The sequence below is a fragment of the Bufo gargarizans genome, chromosome 5, assembly GCF_014858855.1.
Source record: "Bufo gargarizans isolate SCDJY-AF-19 chromosome 5, ASM1485885v1, whole genome shotgun sequence".
NCBI classification, from domain to species: domain Eukaryota; kingdom Metazoa; phylum Chordata; class Amphibia; order Anura; family Bufonidae; genus Bufo; species Bufo gargarizans.
In genome coordinates this window covers 190,755,671-190,775,233 of record NC_058084.1, presented here as the reverse complement: position 1 = coordinate 190,775,233, position 19,563 = coordinate 190,755,671, and the positions used below count along the sequence as shown (strand labels likewise).

General features: G+C 41.5%; 1 protein-coding gene across 1 annotated transcript; it reads left to right on the top strand.

Moving 5' to 3' along the window:
- Positions 1–15,273: 15,273 nt before the first annotated feature.
- Positions 15,274–18,019, top strand: LOC122939378. Its single transcript, XM_044295445.1, has 2 exons — positions 15,274–17,709; positions 18,011–18,019. Exons 1-2 carry the CDS (start codon positions 15,274–15,276, stop codon positions 18,017–18,019), a joined length of 2,445 nt encoding a protein of 814 aa, XP_044151380.1.
- Positions 18,020–19,563: the final 1,544 nt, after the last annotated feature.

Sequence of the window (19,563 nt, the reverse complement as noted above, 5' to 3'; positions counted from 1 at the left end):
AGGAACGATCAGAGGAATCTGTTTCATGTAAAAGGTTTTCACCAGATAGTCACTCAGAGTGAGGCACTCATAATACACTACCGCCGTGCTGGAACATGTTAACTGGTGGGAAATTAAAAAGGTCTTCTCACCAGTGGTGTCTGGAAAATCTACGGCTCTCACTATATTAGAGCAGGCAATACATTTACCACAAGGTACAAACCCCCACTTGGGCCTAATACCAGGAATGATCGGAGGAATCTGTTTCATGTAAAAGCGTTTCACCAGATAGTCACTCAGCATTCTTGGATCTCCTTGCGACCAAAGAAGGACTTGAAGAAGCATATTTCGCTATGACTGGATCTGTCAAAAGAACCAGCCAATACTTTTCCAAACAGGCTCTCATTTCATGCCATCTGGAGTGGTAGTTCGTGATAAACCTTGCTTTATTATCATCCGGTCTTGCCTTCCTGGAATAAAGCAGCCCTTTTATATGCAGTATTGATAGAATGTTGACTGTATCCCCTGTTAGAGAAACGTTGCTTTAATTCTGGCGCATGTTCTTCGAATATAGTTTCAGTGGAACATATCCTTCGTGTCCGTAAAAACTGTCCCACAGGAATAGATCTGATCATCTTTGGGGGTGAGATGAAGAAACATGTAGAGACGAGTTGACTGCTGTGGCTTTTCTGAAAACATTCATCTGAATTGAGCCATCTACTGCCCTCCGGAGTTGTACATCTAGAAAGTCAATGACATCCTTGTCAAATTTGTACGTTAGTTTGATATTCCCCGTATTGTCATTTAAAGTGGCAAAAAATCTTTTCAACTCAAAAGAATCCCCCTGCCAGATCAGAAACACATCAGCTGATGTACCACGCCCATAAAATGGCTTGGCCATCGGTGGATGCTGGTCTGACAGGAAGAGATCCCTCTCCCACAGCCCAAGGAACAAATTAGCATATGAGGGCACACATGGCGCCCCCATTGTTGTCCCCCGGAGCTGTAGGTAGAAGGACCCATCAAAAATAAAAGTGTTAGTTTTCATCTTAAAGAGCATTCCTGAAATGTTCTAGTACATAATTGCATTTCACATAAATTGACAATTGTGGAGCATTCATTCTGATGACTCTATATTGTGCTGTGCCTCTACTATTAATATTAGAACTTTATGAATAAATTGTCTACTGGGTTTACCAGTTAGGGGTGTGTCTGTCCAATCAGTGCTACTAATGGCATACTGTGCAAGGCCGCACCACTTTGAAAAGGGAAATGGTTATGCCAAGTTGACGAGTTATCCATAAACTTCTTATAGAAATAATAGATGAACTCCCAAACATACAGTTTGCATAGCATGGTATTTTAGTGGTTCTTTCCACTTTAATTCTTTGCAATAAAGTTGGTTAGTGGCATCTGGTATCTAGCCACATTCCTGAAGGCTTCAGTAACTGTACATGCATATTGCACTTTAAAGACCTTTAGGAGGGGCCAGGAGACTAGAAAACACTAAACAAAGAGATTGGCTCCATTGAGGACATAATTGGGATAAGATGTGTCTTGCTACCACTAGCTCTCTTTGTATCATATGGGCACCGGACAGGTGCCATGTTGGGAATGGGTCAATGGGAGCTTGCTTATTTGTTCACAACGTTGGTGACTTTTACTTACTTTACTCTATATGTTATCTTTTGTAAATATATATATATATATATATATATATATATATACATATATATATCATATATATTTTATCAACAGTTTGAGTAAACTTTTATGCACTTAAGTCATGTTGAATCTATTTTTTCTCGAATCTCAGATCTCACGGTAATACAAGTTATAAAAAAAAAGTTGCTCCAGAATAATTTTTGCAGGGAAAATGCAAGTAGTTACTAAAACAAACATGTCAGGAGAGGTTTCCTTTAAGTTAAAAATAAAGATATGTACACAGTATGTTAATATCATAGGTCATGATGCTCGTGTCTTTACTTCTTTATCCTTTTTATAATTATTATCATCTCTCTCACTTTCATTGTATACTCTGGCGCTGGTGTCCTCTTGTTGAGGAATGGAGATGTATTTTGAGTAGTTATTTCTGCTTTGGCATGGAGTTGAATATCCATTGTTCCAGAATCTTCTACTTTAATTCTGGTAGATCCTCAATGGTTCTTTATGGCCTTTGAAACTAAATTGTGTGGGCAGACATTTTCTGCATGACCATAGTCCCTTTATAGTGAAAGAGGTGGCTGGGATGTCCTGTAGGGGATGTCTGATCAAGACTTTTACAGTTTGGATGCACATTTCATCTGTAAATTACATCTTCCCCAGTTGAATTGTTACTAGATCTGGAAAATATGCTCAGAAGGACCTGTGGGGGAGATTTAGAGGAAATGTGTCATCAAAATGTTATCTGCCAGTTAAAACAAGATAGTAGCACACACTGTGGTAACTATATGGGTTGCAGTAGGTCGCAGTTGCCAGTGGTACTGTACTTTTCCCTTTATAAGATGCAGTGCATTGTAGTAACATATATATTTATATTATTTCATAGATCATTCCATATTTTATTATCACTTGGTACTTAAGTAGCATATATATTTTAGAATCATGGTATAATAGGTAATTAATTATGTACCGTTTATGTTTTCATCACATAAATTATTGTGCTAATGTATCGTTTATTTTCACTATTATTATTAATTGGTATGTAATGTTAACCTTCTCATTGGGTAACTGTTTAATTATGTGTCTATGGTAGTGGTGTATACCTTTTTTTCTTTTTCTGGCCTCTTTTTCTTTTCTCTATGTGATGCCTTGGTCTGGTCATATAGAGTCCCTTTTAGTATTTGTTTTATCTCTGATGGTGCTCCGCTTCATTCATCTCTAGGGCGACTGGCCGGGTGCACAGTCTCGCTTGTCAACGCGAGATATCCACTTCTTGGATGTGCGTGCTGCACCACGTGGGCACGCCCCGCATGCATCACACAGGGGGCGACTTGGCGCGCTAATGTGATGGCAGCATCCTAATCATGCTGGAAAAGCGAACTATATGAACTCAGGTGCATATTTTATTATTTATACCCCAGTTTGCTCCACTTTATCATTGCCTCCTGACAAATCCAGTGGGTTTGCGCGTCGAGGTAGTAGCCTTGCCAGATGGACCAGACCGTGTATCTATCAATACGGGTAACAGATTTTTACCTACATGTCACTCGATGTTGCAGTTTACATCAGCTGATATTTGCATATATCGCCCGGATTATTAAATATTTTTTTATATTATTTATTTTTGGGTGTTTTGTGGATTATACCTGTTGTTTTGCTGATGAGGTCATCAGCAAAACAGCAGGTATAATCTACAAAACACCCAAAAATAAATAATTATTTTTACATATCAAAGCGGCTATATATTTATGCTCTGCTCGGTATGCCAGGTGGCATTTAGACTTTATATACAGCGCTGCCCATAATTATTCATACCCCTGGCAAATTTTGACTTAAAGTTACTTTTATTCAACCAGCAAGTTTTTTTTCCCCCACAATAATGCCTCTTGTACATCGTCTTATTATGTCATTTCCCGTCAAAAAATTACTTGCTGGTTGAATAAAAGTAACTTCAAGTCAAAATTTGCCAGGGGTATGAATAATTATGGGCAGCACTGTATAACCAACTATTGGTAGGGTAGTGTGACTGACTAGCCTTATACAGTATGTATTACTTTCTATGATGACTGTGTCTTGCCTATATACCTGTGCAGTTTCTGCTCTGCAGTCGTACAGTGGGGGGCTTTTACATTCTGTCCCCTTCTGTTTTTAACCTTTATTATATTTTCTGTAATTATGTTTTAATAAAATATTTTGATATATATTATATATTATTTTCTGTTTATTTGAGTTTGTATTATTAGTTTCTATTCATAGGAGTCTTCTTGAGCTATATTGCTAGGCCCTTTATTTGTTATTTTTTGGCTGAGGTACTGATTGGTTAAAGTATTGCCCTCATTGTACAACGTTCACAGTAGTTTTGTCCAGATATGTGCCCCCACACAGTAGTTATGCCCACACTGTACCCCCTCACAGTATTTATGTCCTCACTGTACAACTTTCACAGTAGTTATGCCCACATTGTGCCCCCTTAAAGTTCTTATACATTCATTGTGCCCCCTTCACAGTAGTTATGCCCTCATTGTGGCCCTCTCACAGCAGTTATGGCCTCTTTGTCCCACTTTCACAGTAGTAATGCCCTATCTGTGCCTCCTTCACAGTTGTAATGCTCTCTTTTGGCCCCCCTCACAGTAGTAATGCCTTCTCTGTGCCACTTTCACAGTCAGTAGTAATGCCCTATCTGTGCCCCCTTCACAGTTGTAATCCCCTCTCTGTGCCCCTTCAGAGTAGTTATGCCGTCAGTGTGCCCCTATAACAGTAGTAATGCCCTCTGTGCCCCTTCACAGTAGTAATGCCCACTCTGTGCCCCATAACAGGTATGCCCACCCCTTCATAGTAGTAATGCTCATTGTGCCCCCTTCATAGGAGTAATGCCCTCTGGGCCCATTCATAGTAGTAATGCCATATTTGCCCTTTCCTAGAAATAATGCCCATTGTGCCCCTTCATAATAGTAATGCCCATTGTGCTCCCTTCACAGTGGTAATGCCCATTGTGCCCCCTCCATAGTAGTAATGCCTTTTATGCCCCCTTTATAGTAGTAATGCCCTCTGTGCCCCTTCACAATAGTAAAGCCCTCAGTGCCCCCTTTACAGTAGTAAAGCCCTGTGTGCCGCCTTTATAGAAGCAATGCCCTCTGTGCCTCCTTTATAGTAGTAAAGCCCTCTGTGCTGGTTTATGGTAGTAATGCCCTCTGTGCCCCCTTCAGAGTAGTAATGCCCTCTGTGCCCTCTCTATGTTAATAAATTAAATAACTGTAACTACTCACCTTGTCCTATTCCTGATAGTCACATCCAGCTCTCCCCTGCAGACACAGATCACTATGCAGCACTGTGTGGGAGGAGCACAGGTAGATTCCCGGGGTGCAGGCTCCTCCCACACAGGCCAGCAGCATGATATGCCTGAATGGTGGAGTGGGTAGCAAAAGGCTATGTGCTTCAGCTCAATGACAGGACTGTAGCTCCCAGCGCTCCAGCAATGAGCAGATGGAAGGACTCATTGCTCCTGAGCTCTGGCACCCCCCACACCACAGCAGGCACCCAGTGCAGACTGCCCAAACCCCCCACCCACCCTTAGCACCACACCACTGGGAGCTGCCAACTTGCCCAAGCTCTTCTTAACAGTATTTAGAAAATATTAAGAAAATTGATTTATGGCAGCCTCATGAGCCATAGACAAAATGGTCAGGAGGGGACCTCATTGACTTCTATGGGAGAGTTTTCTAGGCATGCTCTGTGATCTGTGCATAGGTCATTGCACAAGGAAAGAATATATAAGCTTTGAAAATCACCTACTGTGACTTCTGGGATCATGTCTTATCTGCAAACATTGGTGCTATCATACAGGCAGGATTAGAATAACAGATAAGCAGATAACTGCAATAGTGATCTGTACAGACAAGAGGTGGTCAGCCTATTATTAGGCTTAGTGGTCAGTGCAAAAAATGCAGGATTTTATGGTTTTTTGTTTAAATATAGATATTGCCTTGGAAAATTAAAAATAGCCACCAAAATTTCTAGCCATAAAAATATATAAAAACTTGTGATTTAAACTGTAGGTCATTTTCTTATTACACATTCCCTTTAACAAGGCATTTACGTCACAAAAATGGTGTAAAAAGTTACAAATTATGGTGCACTCCATAATTTGTGACTATTTGTGCTTCTTGCCGCTTTTCTAAAGTGGTGAAAAAAGGTGCGGGGCTTAATGAAAAGAGTGCATTTGACTTCAGTGCACAGGAGATCAAAACTAGCATAGGAAATGCTAGTCTTGATAAATCTCCTACATGCTTGCTGAACAATATCACAACTTATGGCCAGCATAGTTCTTTTGTGAAGTAATACATGGAATTTTGTAAGTTATTGAGCATTAAATTTGTTTTCTTTTCTCTTTTTTAATTATTTAATATAAAGCCGAATGCACACGGCCATGTTCCATTCGGCTTAACTCAGTTATCTCTTGAATTTCCCTGATGTCAAAAAAGTCTAGTTAAAGGGCTTCTGTCACTCCACTAAATTCATATTTTTTTTTTGGTCTCCCTACAATCCTTATGCTGCGATTTCTTAATATATATAGCTATTACACTGTTTGGTTCAGTAGTTCTATAAAAAACCTGACTTTTATATTATGCAAATTACCTCTCTAGCAGCAGGTAGGGCGGCTACCTGCTGCTAGCAGCCGCATCCTCCATTCATAATGACGCCCCCTCCTCATGTTGATTGACAGGGCCAGCGGACGCGCTAGTCCTCTGACTGGCCCTGTCTGCGTTTTAAATCTCGCGCCGGTCTTCAGTTGGCGCAGGCGCACTCAGAGGAGGACGCTCACTCGGCCGCTCCATCCTCAGTGCGCCTGCGCCGGGTGTACATGTGACGTCATCGGCACAGGCGCGCTGAGGATGGAGCGGCTGAGCGAGCGTCCTCCTCTGAGTGCGCCTGCGCCAACTGAAGACCGGCGCGAGATTTAAAACGAAGACAGGGCCAGTCAGAGGACGAGCGCGTCCGCTGGCCCTGTCAATCAACATGAGGAGGGGGCGTCATTATGAATGGAGGATGCGGCTGCTAGCAGCAGGTAGCCGCCCTACCTGCTGCTAGAGAGGTAATTTGCATAATATAAAAGTCCGTTTTTTGATAGAACTACTGAACCAAACAGTGTAATAGCTATATATATTAAGAAATCGCAGCATAAGGATTGTAGGGAGACCAAAAAAAAAAGTGGAGTGACAGAAGCCCTTTAAATAGCATCTGTCAACCCTATTAAACCAGTTATACTGCCTGGTAGGGTTGATCAAGTTCTTTCTAGTCCTGTATCTTTGTGTCTTCACCACCCATCCCAATAGTGTATCAACTAAGTGGCGTTACTCCCTGACCACAAATATCATCAATAAATAAATACTTCATGAGCCCCTCCAAAGAAAAGATTGTTGACATAGTTATTCTATAATGTTAGAAGTCATTGGTGATCCAGCAGATTTGCAGAGAGACTAGGAGCGCTGGGAGGATTACAAGCTAAATATGCTCTTCTACCTCGACGGCTGTCTTCTCTGCTGCCACCAATGAGTGTCAGGACCCGCATGTAATCTGCAGTACATTAACAAATCATGTATTCCTAGAGAAATGCCTGATTTTGCTAAAGGAACTCTGTGGGGCAGCGGAGTAGGAGGGCTGCTACTTAGAAACCTAAGGTATTGTTTTAATAAGCATGATCAACCCTACCAGTCACTACGCCTGATTTAATAGGGTTGATCATGTTGACAGAGGCTCTTTAAGACTGATGAGTCCAATTCTTGTTGTTAGATTAGTAGTATTGCCAGAGCTGGGCATCCATGGTGGTGTTGTGCCATGTACAATCAGTATTAATATAAAAGGTGGAGTTATAAAGTGTGTACCTACAAGTAGTAATGGTTGGTTAGTGGTAAATGATACAATGTAGAAGACCGATTAAAAGCTATGGACAATTGCATGCACAGATTTTTCTTGTTCATTTAATTTCTTAATGCAAAATTAAGCAACTTTCTAAACACTTTATAAAAATACAATAATTTTGCATCTGCTGAGTGTATATACAGTGTCCTTCACCTGAATATGACATAAATCTATCCTACAGCTCTCTCTCTCTCTGCTCCCTTCTTTCAGTTTTAGGCCTCTTTCACACGAGCGTATGGCTTTTACAGTGTTTTGCGGTCCGTTTTTCACAGATCCGTTTTTGTTTCCGTAGTTTTTCCATTTCTGTTCCGTTTTTCCGTATCGCATATACAGTATACAGTGATTACATAGAAAAAATTGGGCTGGGCATAAAGTTTTCAATAGATGGTTCTGCAAAAACGGAACGGATACGGAAGACATACGGATGAATTTCGGTGTGTGTTCCGTTTTTTGTGAAGACCCATTAACTTGAATAGAGCCACGGAATGTGATTTGCAGGCAATAATATGACATGCTCTATCTTTTAACGGAACGGTAAAACGGAAATACGGAAATGGAATGCATACGGAGTACAAAAAACGGCCCGTAAATGGAAAAAAAAACTGTTGTGTGAAAGAGGCCTTAGAGACAGTAGCAGAAGACTATATATAGCAGATATACACTCACCTAAAGAATTATTAGGAACACCATACTAATACGGTGTTGGACCCCCTTTTGCCTTCAGAACTGCCTTAATTCTACGTGGCATTGATTCAACAAGGTGCTGATAGCATTCTTTAGAAATGTTGGCCCATATTGATAGGATAGCATCTTGCAGTTGATGGAGATTTGAGGGATGTAGATCCAGGGCATGAAGCTCCCGTTCCACCACATCCCAAAGATGCTCTATTGGGTTGAGATCTGGTGACTGTGGGGGCCATTTTAGTACAGTGAACTCATTGTCATGTTCAAGAAACCAATTTGAAATGATTCGAGCTTTGTGACATGGTGCATTATCCTGCTGGAAGTAGCCATCAGAGGATGGGTACATGGTGGTCATAAAGGGATGGACATGGTCAGAAACAATGCTCAGGTAGACCGTGGCATTTAAACGATGGCTAATTGGCACTAAGGGGCCTAAAGTGTGCCCAGAAAACATCCCCCACACCATTACACCACCACCACCACCACCAGCCTGCACAGTGGTAACAAGGCATGATGGATACATGTTCTCATTCTGTTTACGCCAAATTCGGACTCTACCATTTGAATGTCTCAACAGAAATCGAGACTCAGCAGACCAGGCAACATTTTTCCAGTCTTCAACAGTCCAAATTTGGTGAGCTCGTGCAAATTGTAGCCTCTTTTTCCTATTTGTAGTGGAGATGAGTGGTACCCGGTGGGGTCTTCTGCTGTTGTAGCCCATCCGCCTCAAGGTTGTGCGTGTTGTGGCTTCACAAATGCTTTGCTGCATACCTCGGTTGTAACGAGTGGTTATTTCAGTCAATGTTGCTCTTCTATCAGCTTGAAACCATCGGCCCATTCTCCTCTGACCTCTAGCATCAACAAGGCATTTTCTCCCACAGGACTGCCGCATACTGGATGTTTTTCCCTTTTCACACCATTCTTTGTAAACCCTCGAAATGGTTGTGCGTGAAAATCACAGTAACTGAGAAGATTGTGAAATACTCAGACTGGCCCGTCTGGCACCAACAACCATGCCACGCTCAAAATTGCTTAAATCACCTTTCTTTCCCATTCTGACATTCAGTTTGGAGTTCAGGAGATTGTCTTGACCAGGACCACAACCCTACATGCATTGAAGCAACTGCCATCTGATTGGTTGACTAGATTATCGCATTAATGAGAAATAGAACAGGTGTTCCTAATAATTCTTTAGGTGAGTGTATATGAGTTAGGGCTCATGCACATGACCATTGTTGTTTTGCGGTCCGTTTTTCACTGATCCGTTGTTCCGTATCTGAGTTTTTTTTCTTTGATTTAAGTCCTCTCCCATTCCGTTATTCCACAAAACATATCCGTATGATTTCCCTTTGCAGATCGGAAACGGAAACAGCAACTTATTAATCACCAAACACATGAGTAATATGGGCTGGGCATAGCATTTATACAGTATGGATCCGCAAAGTACGGATGAAATACGGATGGCGTACGGATGTGTTCCGTGTGCATTCCGTATTTTTTGCAGACCCATTGACTTGAATGGGACCTCGGACCATGATTTGTGGACAATAATAGGACATGCACTACTTTTTTGCGGATTGGAAATACAGAAATGGAATGCACACTAAGTACCTTACGTTGTTTTTGCGGACTCATTGAAGTGAATGGTTCTGCATACAGTCCGCAAAAAAAGACAGAACGGAAGCGGAAAGAAAATACGTGCATGAGCCCTTAGGGGGAGGATTCAGGGAGCAGTGCTCATACAAGTTCTAGATAAGCAAGAAAGCATACTCAAGGCAGTTTTCAGGGTGAAGGCAGCAACATCCTGAACACACAGATCCAATATATATATAACTGAGAAAAGTCTGAAACTAGGAGCAGGCTGCAAGCTGTTGGTAACCACTAACACATTTAGGCGATTACGTCATCAAAGGTCCTTTTGCAAGTCCTGAAAGAAGAATGTCAAAGGTATTCATAGCATTAAATTCATGAGTACTGCATCCCAGAGTTATACCTTTATTTATATGATTTCTTTTATGTACATAATTTAATATTTATGCTTAATGATTAATAAAAACTCAGTGGCTCCAGTGTCTATGCTTTGGTGGTCCCTGATGGTCTTTGCTCATTGACCCCTCCCACCATACACATACATGCTTGTTATTCAGTGTAGAAACCTCTGGCAGCAGTTTATCTCTTCGCAGAACAAATGGATTGTGTATTGAAATTCAACGCTCCTGATCATTTTCTTGCTCAATATAATCTGTCAGGGAAGAATTGGAAGCTCGTCATACACATTAGATTGTCCGCTGATAATACTCTAATGTGTATAAATCCAGTGATTGGCTGCAGAAGTCACATGGCACAACAGCACATTATTGTTCTAGGAAATAAAAAACATACTAACGGGGACCACTGGCGCATCGTCCTGGAGCAGAAGTGGATTTATCAGATGAGGAATGTTTTTTGTTTTATTTTACAACTCTACAGCAAAACCTTTAGCTTTGGATAAAGTGGAGACTTATGTAATTCCACAAAATGAATGCACATAGGTTTCACTAATTCACTGCCTGCACCTCAACATGTGTATTTACAGCATGTACTTATTAGGCTACTTTCACACTCGCGTTTTGGCTTTCCGTTTGTGAGAGCTGTCATGGGCTCTCACAAGTGGTCCAAAACGGATCAGTTTTGCCCTAATGCATTCTGAATGGAAAATGATCTGCTCAGAATGCATCAGTTTGCCTCCGATCAGTCTCTATTCCGCTCTGGAGGCAGATACCAAAACGCTGCCTGCAGCGTTTTGCTGTTCGCTTGATGAAACTGAGCCAAACGGATCCGTCCGTTTGTAAGTCAATGGGGATGGATCAGTTTTCTTTGACACAACTGGGCACAATAGAAAACAGATCCGTCTCCCATTGACTTTCAATGGTGTTCATGACGGACCCGTTTTGGCTATATTACAGATAATACAAATGGATCCGTTTATGACAGATGCATGCAGTTGTATTATTGTAACAGATCCGTTTTTGCAGATCCATGACAGATCCGCCCAAAACGCTAGTGTGAAAGTAGCCTTATATGTACTGTATATATTGAGAATAGATCCCTGCAAATCTACATATATCAATAGAGTTCATACCTGTGCAATTACTCAAGGGAGTAAGCCTGACCACCCGGCAGATTTTGTTGCAGAAAATTCCTGCATCTGAAAATCAGTTCCATTCATGTGAATGATGCTTGCAGAAATCCATGTGCTGCAGATTTTCTGTGCATTGCGTGTAGGAAATCTGCAGTGTTTCACAGTACTAGCAAAGTGAGTACGTTTTGGCAATTCTCATCCACAACGAGGGTCAGGAAGCTAATTTTCCATAGGCACAATTAGGAGGGAGAGTAGGAGACACCACTTCATACACAGACAGTGTGAAGAGGAACCTTATCAGACATTGCGATCGTTCCCTGCAGCAGCCTCCTATCAGTTAAATAAAACAGCTGATTGCTGCTGACAGGGGCACTGACAGTTGATATACTGACAGTTGATATACTGTAGCAGGGATCAGTTGTTTTGGAGGGCTAGAGATTACACTGATTAGAGATGGTGGACTGGGCTGCTGAAAACCCTAAGATGTGCCGCAGTCAGACTGGTCATGGTCACTGCTTTGCCGCTTTCCCGATGGTCCAATAGACCAGCCAAATCAGGTCCTGGAAGATGAGGAGTCCTCATCTTCCAGGACCTGATTTGGCTGGTGTATTGGACCCTCCTGTCTACAACTCTCTGGGCCACAAAAAGATGTTTGAATTAGTTGATAAAGTAAGCAAGTTATAACGTTATCATCATGGCCCTTATTAATACTAATAAATAAAGTGAAAAAAGGGTTGTTGGTGCTTTTTGGTATTACCTTCAAAATCATGCAGCAATTAGCCACCACACGTCAGTGGGGTTCCAGCTTTAGATGGGTGGGGGTGGAGAGTAATGAATATTTACCACGGGTGCAGAAAAACCTCTGTTACTGACAGATATAAGGTAAAGAAAGCAGTAACTTAAATACATTCAGTGCACATATTGTGAGACTAAGGCCTCTTGTACGCGACTGTATGGCTTTTTCAGTATTTTGCGGTCCGCAAAAAACGGATCCGCAAAAAATACGGATGACCTCCGTGTGCATTCTGTTTTTTGCACAACGGAACTGCTGGCCCCTGATGGAACAGTACTATCCTTGTCCGTTATGTGGACAATAATAGGGCATGTTATATCTTTGAACGTAATGGAAAAACAGAAATACGGAAACGGAAGGCATATGGAGTACCTTACGTTTTTTTTTTTTGCGGATACATTGAAAAGAATGGTTCCGTACACGAAATGCAAAAAACGGAACGTAAACAGAAAATAAAAACGTTTGTGTGCAAGAGGCCTAATACAGAATATTAACATCCTATTTATTTCCCAAGTTTTAACTGTATTTCCTTCTATGTTCCATGTTAGTTGTAGATTTTTCTTGCACATGAATAATTCTTTTCATGTCATTCCTTATTTAGAGCCATGATGTCATCACTCTGTGTTATTTGGCATATATTATCTCCTAATTAGTTTTTATACTCCATAAGAATATATTCTCTTTGATTGCATTTAAACTCTAGAGATACACTTCCTCTGAGACTGACTCAAACTGACAGCCTGAAACTTGTATTATTTACACTTATAAAACTGTTTAATTCTATCTTTTTTAACCCTTTCAGGACCAAGCCATTTTCACCTTTCTGCCCAGGCCATTTTTAGCAAATCTGACAAGTGTCACTTTATGTGGTAATAACTTTAAAACGCTTTTACTTATCCAGGCCATTCTTCATGACAGTGGTAAAATTAGCAAATTAGCAAATTTCCTAATTTCAATTTCTCTACTTTTATAATAGATAGTAATAACTCCAAAAATAGTTATTACTTTACATTCCCAATATGTCTACTTCATGCTTGGATCATTTTGTGAATGCCATTTTATTTTTTGGGGACGTTAGAAGGCTTAGAAGTTTAGAAGCAAAAATATAAACTCAACACTTCCGGTTTTCCTCCCATTTTGCATGAGCTATACTCAAAGATGTTCACAAATCTGTCTAAGGCCTCTTTCACACGACCGTTTTTTTTCCATTTGCGGGCCGTTTTTTGCATTCCGTATACTGTCCGTATATGGAACCATTTATTTCAAAAGTTCCGCAAAAAAAAAATAAACACATATGAAACCATCTATTAAAAATTTGTTTTTTATGCCCAGCCCAATTACTGTATACTGTATATGCCATACGGAAAAACTGAACTGAAATGGAAACACAATGGAAACAAAAAATGGAACAATGGATCCGTTTAAAACAGGCCGCAAAACACTGAAAAAGCCATACGGTCATGTGAAAAAGTAAATGTGTCATCAGAAAATGACCTATTGTTTAAATCCCGCTTTTATGTTTAAAATATTTTTAAACATTTTTTGGTGGAGTTATTTGAAATTTTCCATGTCAATATCTATATTTAAATAAAAGCCATAAAATCCTGCAGTTTTCCCACTGACTACTAAGGCTACTATCACACTTGCGTTTTGGGCAGATCCATCATGGATCTGCAAACAAGGATCCATTACAATAATACAACTGCATGCATCTGTCATGAACGGATCCGTTTGTATTATCTGTAGCCAAGACGGATCCGTCATGAACTCCATTGAAAATCAATGGGAGACGGATCCTTTTTCTATTGTGCCAGATTGTGTCAGAGAAAACTGATCCGTCCCCATTGACTTACATTGTGTGCCAGGATGGATCCATTTAGCTCAGTTTCATCAAGCGGACAGCAAAACACTGCAGGCAGCGTTTTGGTGTCCGCTTCCAGAGCGGAATGGAGTCTGATCAGAGGCAAACTGATGCATTCTGAGCAGATCCTTTTCCATTCAGAATGCATTAGGGCAAAACTGATCCGTTTTGTACCGCTTATGAGAACTCTAGACAGATCTCACAAACGGAAAGCCAAAACGCGAGTGTGAAAGTGGCCTTAGTCTAATAATAGGCGCCGCTTTTTGGTCTGTACAGATCACTTTGCTGCAGTTACCTGCTTATCGAGACACAGAGTGATATCATTACAGGCAGGATTTGAATTACAGATAAGACAGGATCCACCATTCACAATTGATGATTGTGAAAGCTTATCTATTCTTTACTTGTACAATGACTTCTGCTCAGGTCATAGAGAATTCCTGGAAAACTCTACCATAGAAGTCAATAAGGTCCCCTCTTGTCCATTGTGTCTATGGCCCATGTTGTTGCTGTAAAGCAATTTTCTTAATGCTTTTTAAATGCTGTTAAGAACAGCTCAGGCACAATGGCCGCCCCCATAATTATGTTCAGGAAATAGAATAAAAAAATCTGCAATGAGAAAATAAAAAGAGATAAGGGCAGGTTTAAAAGAAGGGTTTAAAGGGGGCTGTGAAGGGAGTGAGGCTAGAGATGGAGTGTATGCAAGGGAGAAAAGTAAAAGAGGGATGTAGATCAAGGGACGTGCACAGGAAGGTTTAAAGAAGGGTGTAAGGGGCTACGATGAGACTACAGATGGGGGTATGTCAAGGAGAAGGGTAAAAGGGGTGTGGAGATAAAGGGAGGTGACGAGAGTGAAGTTAGAGATGGGACAGGGAACAAGACTTAAGGAAAAAAGGGGCAATGAGAACGGTGACTTAAAGGGGTTGTGCCTCTAATATAAATATATCCTGGTCAACAGATATTGCTGAAATCACTGTCACCAAGTACCACCAGTTATCAAAGCTGCCTGTATCAAAAGTTATTTGCCTATTATTGCACCCTGGGACAAATAAGTTTTGATATTCCATTCTGCATCAAAGCCTTTTAATGCAGGATGTGTAGTACCCCAGAGCGGGCACTACCATTCCTACACCCTGTCTGTGAAGGTTCTCATTTATCCAGGTTATGGTATATATCTGGACGTACTGTAGATTTCTTGAAAATGTTTCACTCGTTCTTCCAACGAGCTTTCTTTATTCTTTACAGATATATACCATGACCTGGATAAATGAGAACCTTCACAGACATATTGCAACACATTTTGGGGGGAAAACCCTTAAACTTGTACGAGAATATGAAAAGACAGCAAGAAAACTGGCAGACTATAGAAACCACCTGCGCTTCAACCTCAGATGCCGAAAACAGGGGCTGGTACCATTCAGCATCAGTTTGGACTCCACGGTGAAGGGTCACAGAGCTGAGATGATTCTACAGAAAGCCCAGAAGCAACTACTAAATGAACGGGTACGACAGACCCATTTCACAGTTGAAGCCTTGAAACAAACTATCAGTCACCTGGAAGAGGACCTGATTTTGCAGCTACCCACTGAAATGTGGAGGAAAGTAGCAGATTTCACAGTACATGCACAGCTAGCTCAGCACACTAAGAGCAAGGAGAGGCAGAAGAACAAGTTCAGCATTTTGTTATCCCGAACTGCAAACAGCCATACCAGTGAGGAACTGACATGGAGGCGAAAGGAGGAAACAAGGACAGTGCAAAACAAAGAGAAATGGGTGCAGAATCTTTCAGACCGGGTTCTCACCCACCCTGAGATGGATGTCCTTGTGAAAGGGTTGAATTTCGCAATCACACCAAGAACCATACCAATAGTTGATATTATTTCAGCCACTGAAGCCTCAATCCACTGCAACAAAGTACCCCAGGGTGAGGCTGAACAACTTTGCCTTAAAGTGTCTGCAGCTCTGGCCAGTGCCAAACCACCTCCTTCAAACTTGACTAGAGAAGAAAGGAAGGCGGTTACATCCCTGAAGAAAGACACAAACATCACCATCCTGCCTGCGGATAAAGGAAGATGCACAGTTGTACTTAATACATCTGACTACGATGCCAAGGTGACCACACTCCTGGATGATAACAACACATATGAGGCCCTAAGACGAGACCCAACCAGTGGCTACAAGAAGAAGGTTATAGAACTACTACAACAACTAGAAAAGGACAAAATCATTGATTGGGCCATGTATCATCGCCTCTACCCTGGGGAAGCCCCTCCATGTATTTATGGACTTCCTAAGATACATAAGGACGGGACCCCTCTCAGGCCAATTGTCAGCAGCATCAACTCTGTGACCTACAATGTGGCCAAATACTTAGCCAGAATCCTAGCGCCCTTGGTTGTAAACACACAACATCACATACAGAACTCTCAAGATTTCACCACCAAAATCCAGAACTTGGTATTGGGCACAGAAGAAACAATGGTCTCCTATGATGTTACATCCCTCTTCACCTGCATACCCACTACAGAGGCAATTGAAACAGTCAGGAAACAGTTGCTATTAGACAACACCTTAGGATGCAGAACAGAACTTAGCCCAGACCAAGTGTGTGCCTTACTGGACCTTTGTCTGAGTACCACCTACTTCAAGTATAAGGACAAGTTCTACAAGCAAAAACATGGCTGTGCTATGGGATCGCCAGTCTCGCCTATTGTAGCGAACCTGTATATGGAGGAAGTAGAATGGAAAGCCCTGACCACTTTCAAGGGAATTACACCGAGTTATTGGTTCAGATATGTGGATGACACTTGGGTTAAAATTCATAAACAAGAGTTACAGGCTTTCACCGACCACATCAACTCAGTGGATCATAACATCAATTTCACGCGGGAAGATATGCAGAACAACAAATTGGCGTTTCTGGACTGTCTTATAACAGTGGAAGAGGGAAGGAAGCTGGGAATAGAGGTCTATCGAAAACCAACACACACAGACCAGTACCTGCTATTTGATTCCCACCATCCTCGAGACCACAAACTGGGAGTCATCCAGACTCTACACCACCGGGCAGAGAAAATCCCCACCAGCACAGAGGCCAAGGCGAAGGAACTCAAACACCTCAGAGGGGCACTTAAAACTTGTGGGTATCCAGTTTGGGCCTTTGTCAAAACAGAAGGAAGCAGAAGAAAGACCCCCAAGACTACCAGTGAGGGCGAGAAGCATGATAGACGCAAGAATATGGTTATCCCATATGTAGCTGGGGTGTCTGAGAAACTCAAAAGGATTTTTAATAAACATCACATTCCTGTTTGCTTTAAACCCAGCAACACACTGAGGCAACAACTGGTTCACCCCAAAGACCCAACGCCTAAACACAAGATGGACAACATTGTGCACGCAGTCCAGTGCAATGAGGAATGCTCAGAACTGTATATGGGCGAAACAAAACAACAACTACATCAGCGTATGGCTCAGCATAGAAGAGCCAAAACCTTTGGTCAAGATTCAGCCGTGTACTTACATCTAAAAGGAACAGGTCACACCTTTGAAGACAGTCAAGTACGTGTTTTGGATAAGGAGGCCGATTGGTACAAACGAGGCGTGAAGGAGGCCATCTCCGTAAAAATGGAGAAGCCAAGCTTGAATAGAGGTGGGGGGGTTAGACATCTATTGTCTGCCACATACAATGCTGTCTTGACACCATTTTCTGGGAAGTCTTTATCACCTACTGACTCCAATTAGGATAATGGAATCAACACCTTTGACCCAATGCTGGGTAAAATTACCAGATGTGGATTCAGTTACATATTTATTCCCAGAATTTTTGTACAATCACTCAGAATTGAGAAAGCTCGTTGGAAGAACGAGTGAAAAGTTTTCAAGAAATCTACAGTACGTCCAGTTGCCTTGATTTATTCTTTACAGATATATTCCTACACCCTGCTACTAACTCTAATGATTAACAAATAATGTCATCTGTATCTGATTCTAGGTCCTTTGATATTGTGCCTTAATAAAATGCTATGCAATTTATATATTGTATTACATTAATTTATATGTACTAATAAAGTAATAGCTATTTTTATACATATTGAGTCCCATTGGTTTTTGTTAGATGTACAGGTCCTTCTCAAAAAATTAGCATATTGTGATAAAGTTCATTATTTTCTGTAATGTACTGAGTGATAAACATTAGACTTTCATATATTTTAGATTCATTACACACCAACTGAAGTAGTTCAAGCCTTTTATTGTTTTAATATTGATGATTTTGGCATACAGCTCATGAAAACCCAAAATTCCTATCTCAAAAAATTAGCATATCATGAAAAGGTTCTCTAAACGAGCTATTAACCTAATCATCTGAATCAACTAATTAACTCTAAACACCTGCAAAAGATTCCTGAGGCTTTTAAAAACTCCCAGCCTGGTTCATTACTCAAACCCGCAATCATGGGTAAGACTGCCGACCTGACTGCTGTCCAGAAGGCCATCATTGACACCCTCAAGCAAGAGGGTAAGACACAGAAATAAATTTCTGAATGAATAGGCTGTTCCCAGAGTGCTTTATCAAGGCACCTCAGTGGGAAGTCTGTGGGAAGGAAAAAGTGTGGCAGAAAACGCTGCACAACGAGAAGAGGTGACCGGACCCTGAGGAAGATTGTGGAGAAGGACCGATTCCAGACCTTGGGGGACCTGCGGAAGCAGTGGACTGAGTCTGGAGTAGAAACATCCAGAGCCACCGTGTACAGGCGTGTGCAGGAAATGGGCTACAGGTGCCGCATTCCCCAGGTCAAGCCACTTTTGAACCAGAAACAGCGGCAGAAGCGCCTGACCTGGGCTACAGAGAAGCAGCACTGGACTGTTGCATGTAATTCGGAAATCAAGGTGCCAGAGTCTGGAGGAAGACTGGGGAGAGGGAAATGCCAAAATGCCTGAAGTCCAGTGTCAAGTACCCACAGTCAGTGATGGTCTGGGGTGCCATGTCAACTGCTGGTGTTGGTCCACTGTGTTTTATCAAGGGCAGGGTCAATGCAGCTCGCTATCAGGAGATTTTGGAGCACTTCATGCTTCCATCTGCTGAAAAGCTATATGGAGATGAAGATTTCATTTTTCAGCACGACCTGGCACCTGCTCACAGTGCCAAAACCACTGGTAAATGGTTTACGGACCATGGTATTACTGTGCTCAATTGGCCTGCCAACTCCCCTGACCTGAACCCCATAGAGAATCTGTGGGATATTGGGAAGAGAAAGTTGAGAGACGCAAGACCCAACACTCTGGATGAGCTTAAGGCCGCTATCGAAGCATCCTGGGCCTCCATAACCCCTCAGCAGTGCCACAGGCTGATTGCCTCCATGCCACGCCGCATTGAAGCAGTCATTTCTGCAAAAGGATTCACGACCAAGTATTGAGTGCATAACTGAACATAATTATTTGAAGGTTTACTTTTTTTGTATTAAAAACACTTTTCTTTTATTGGTCGGATGAAATATGCTAATTTTTTGAGATAGGAAATTTGGGTTTTCATGAGCTGTATGCCAA

Bases quoted from the DNA above. Each gene is read 5' to 3' on its own strand.
- LOC122939378 (XM_044295445.1), top strand. From the start codon at position 15,274: ATGACCTGGATAAATGAGAACCTTCACAGACATATTGCAACACATTTT.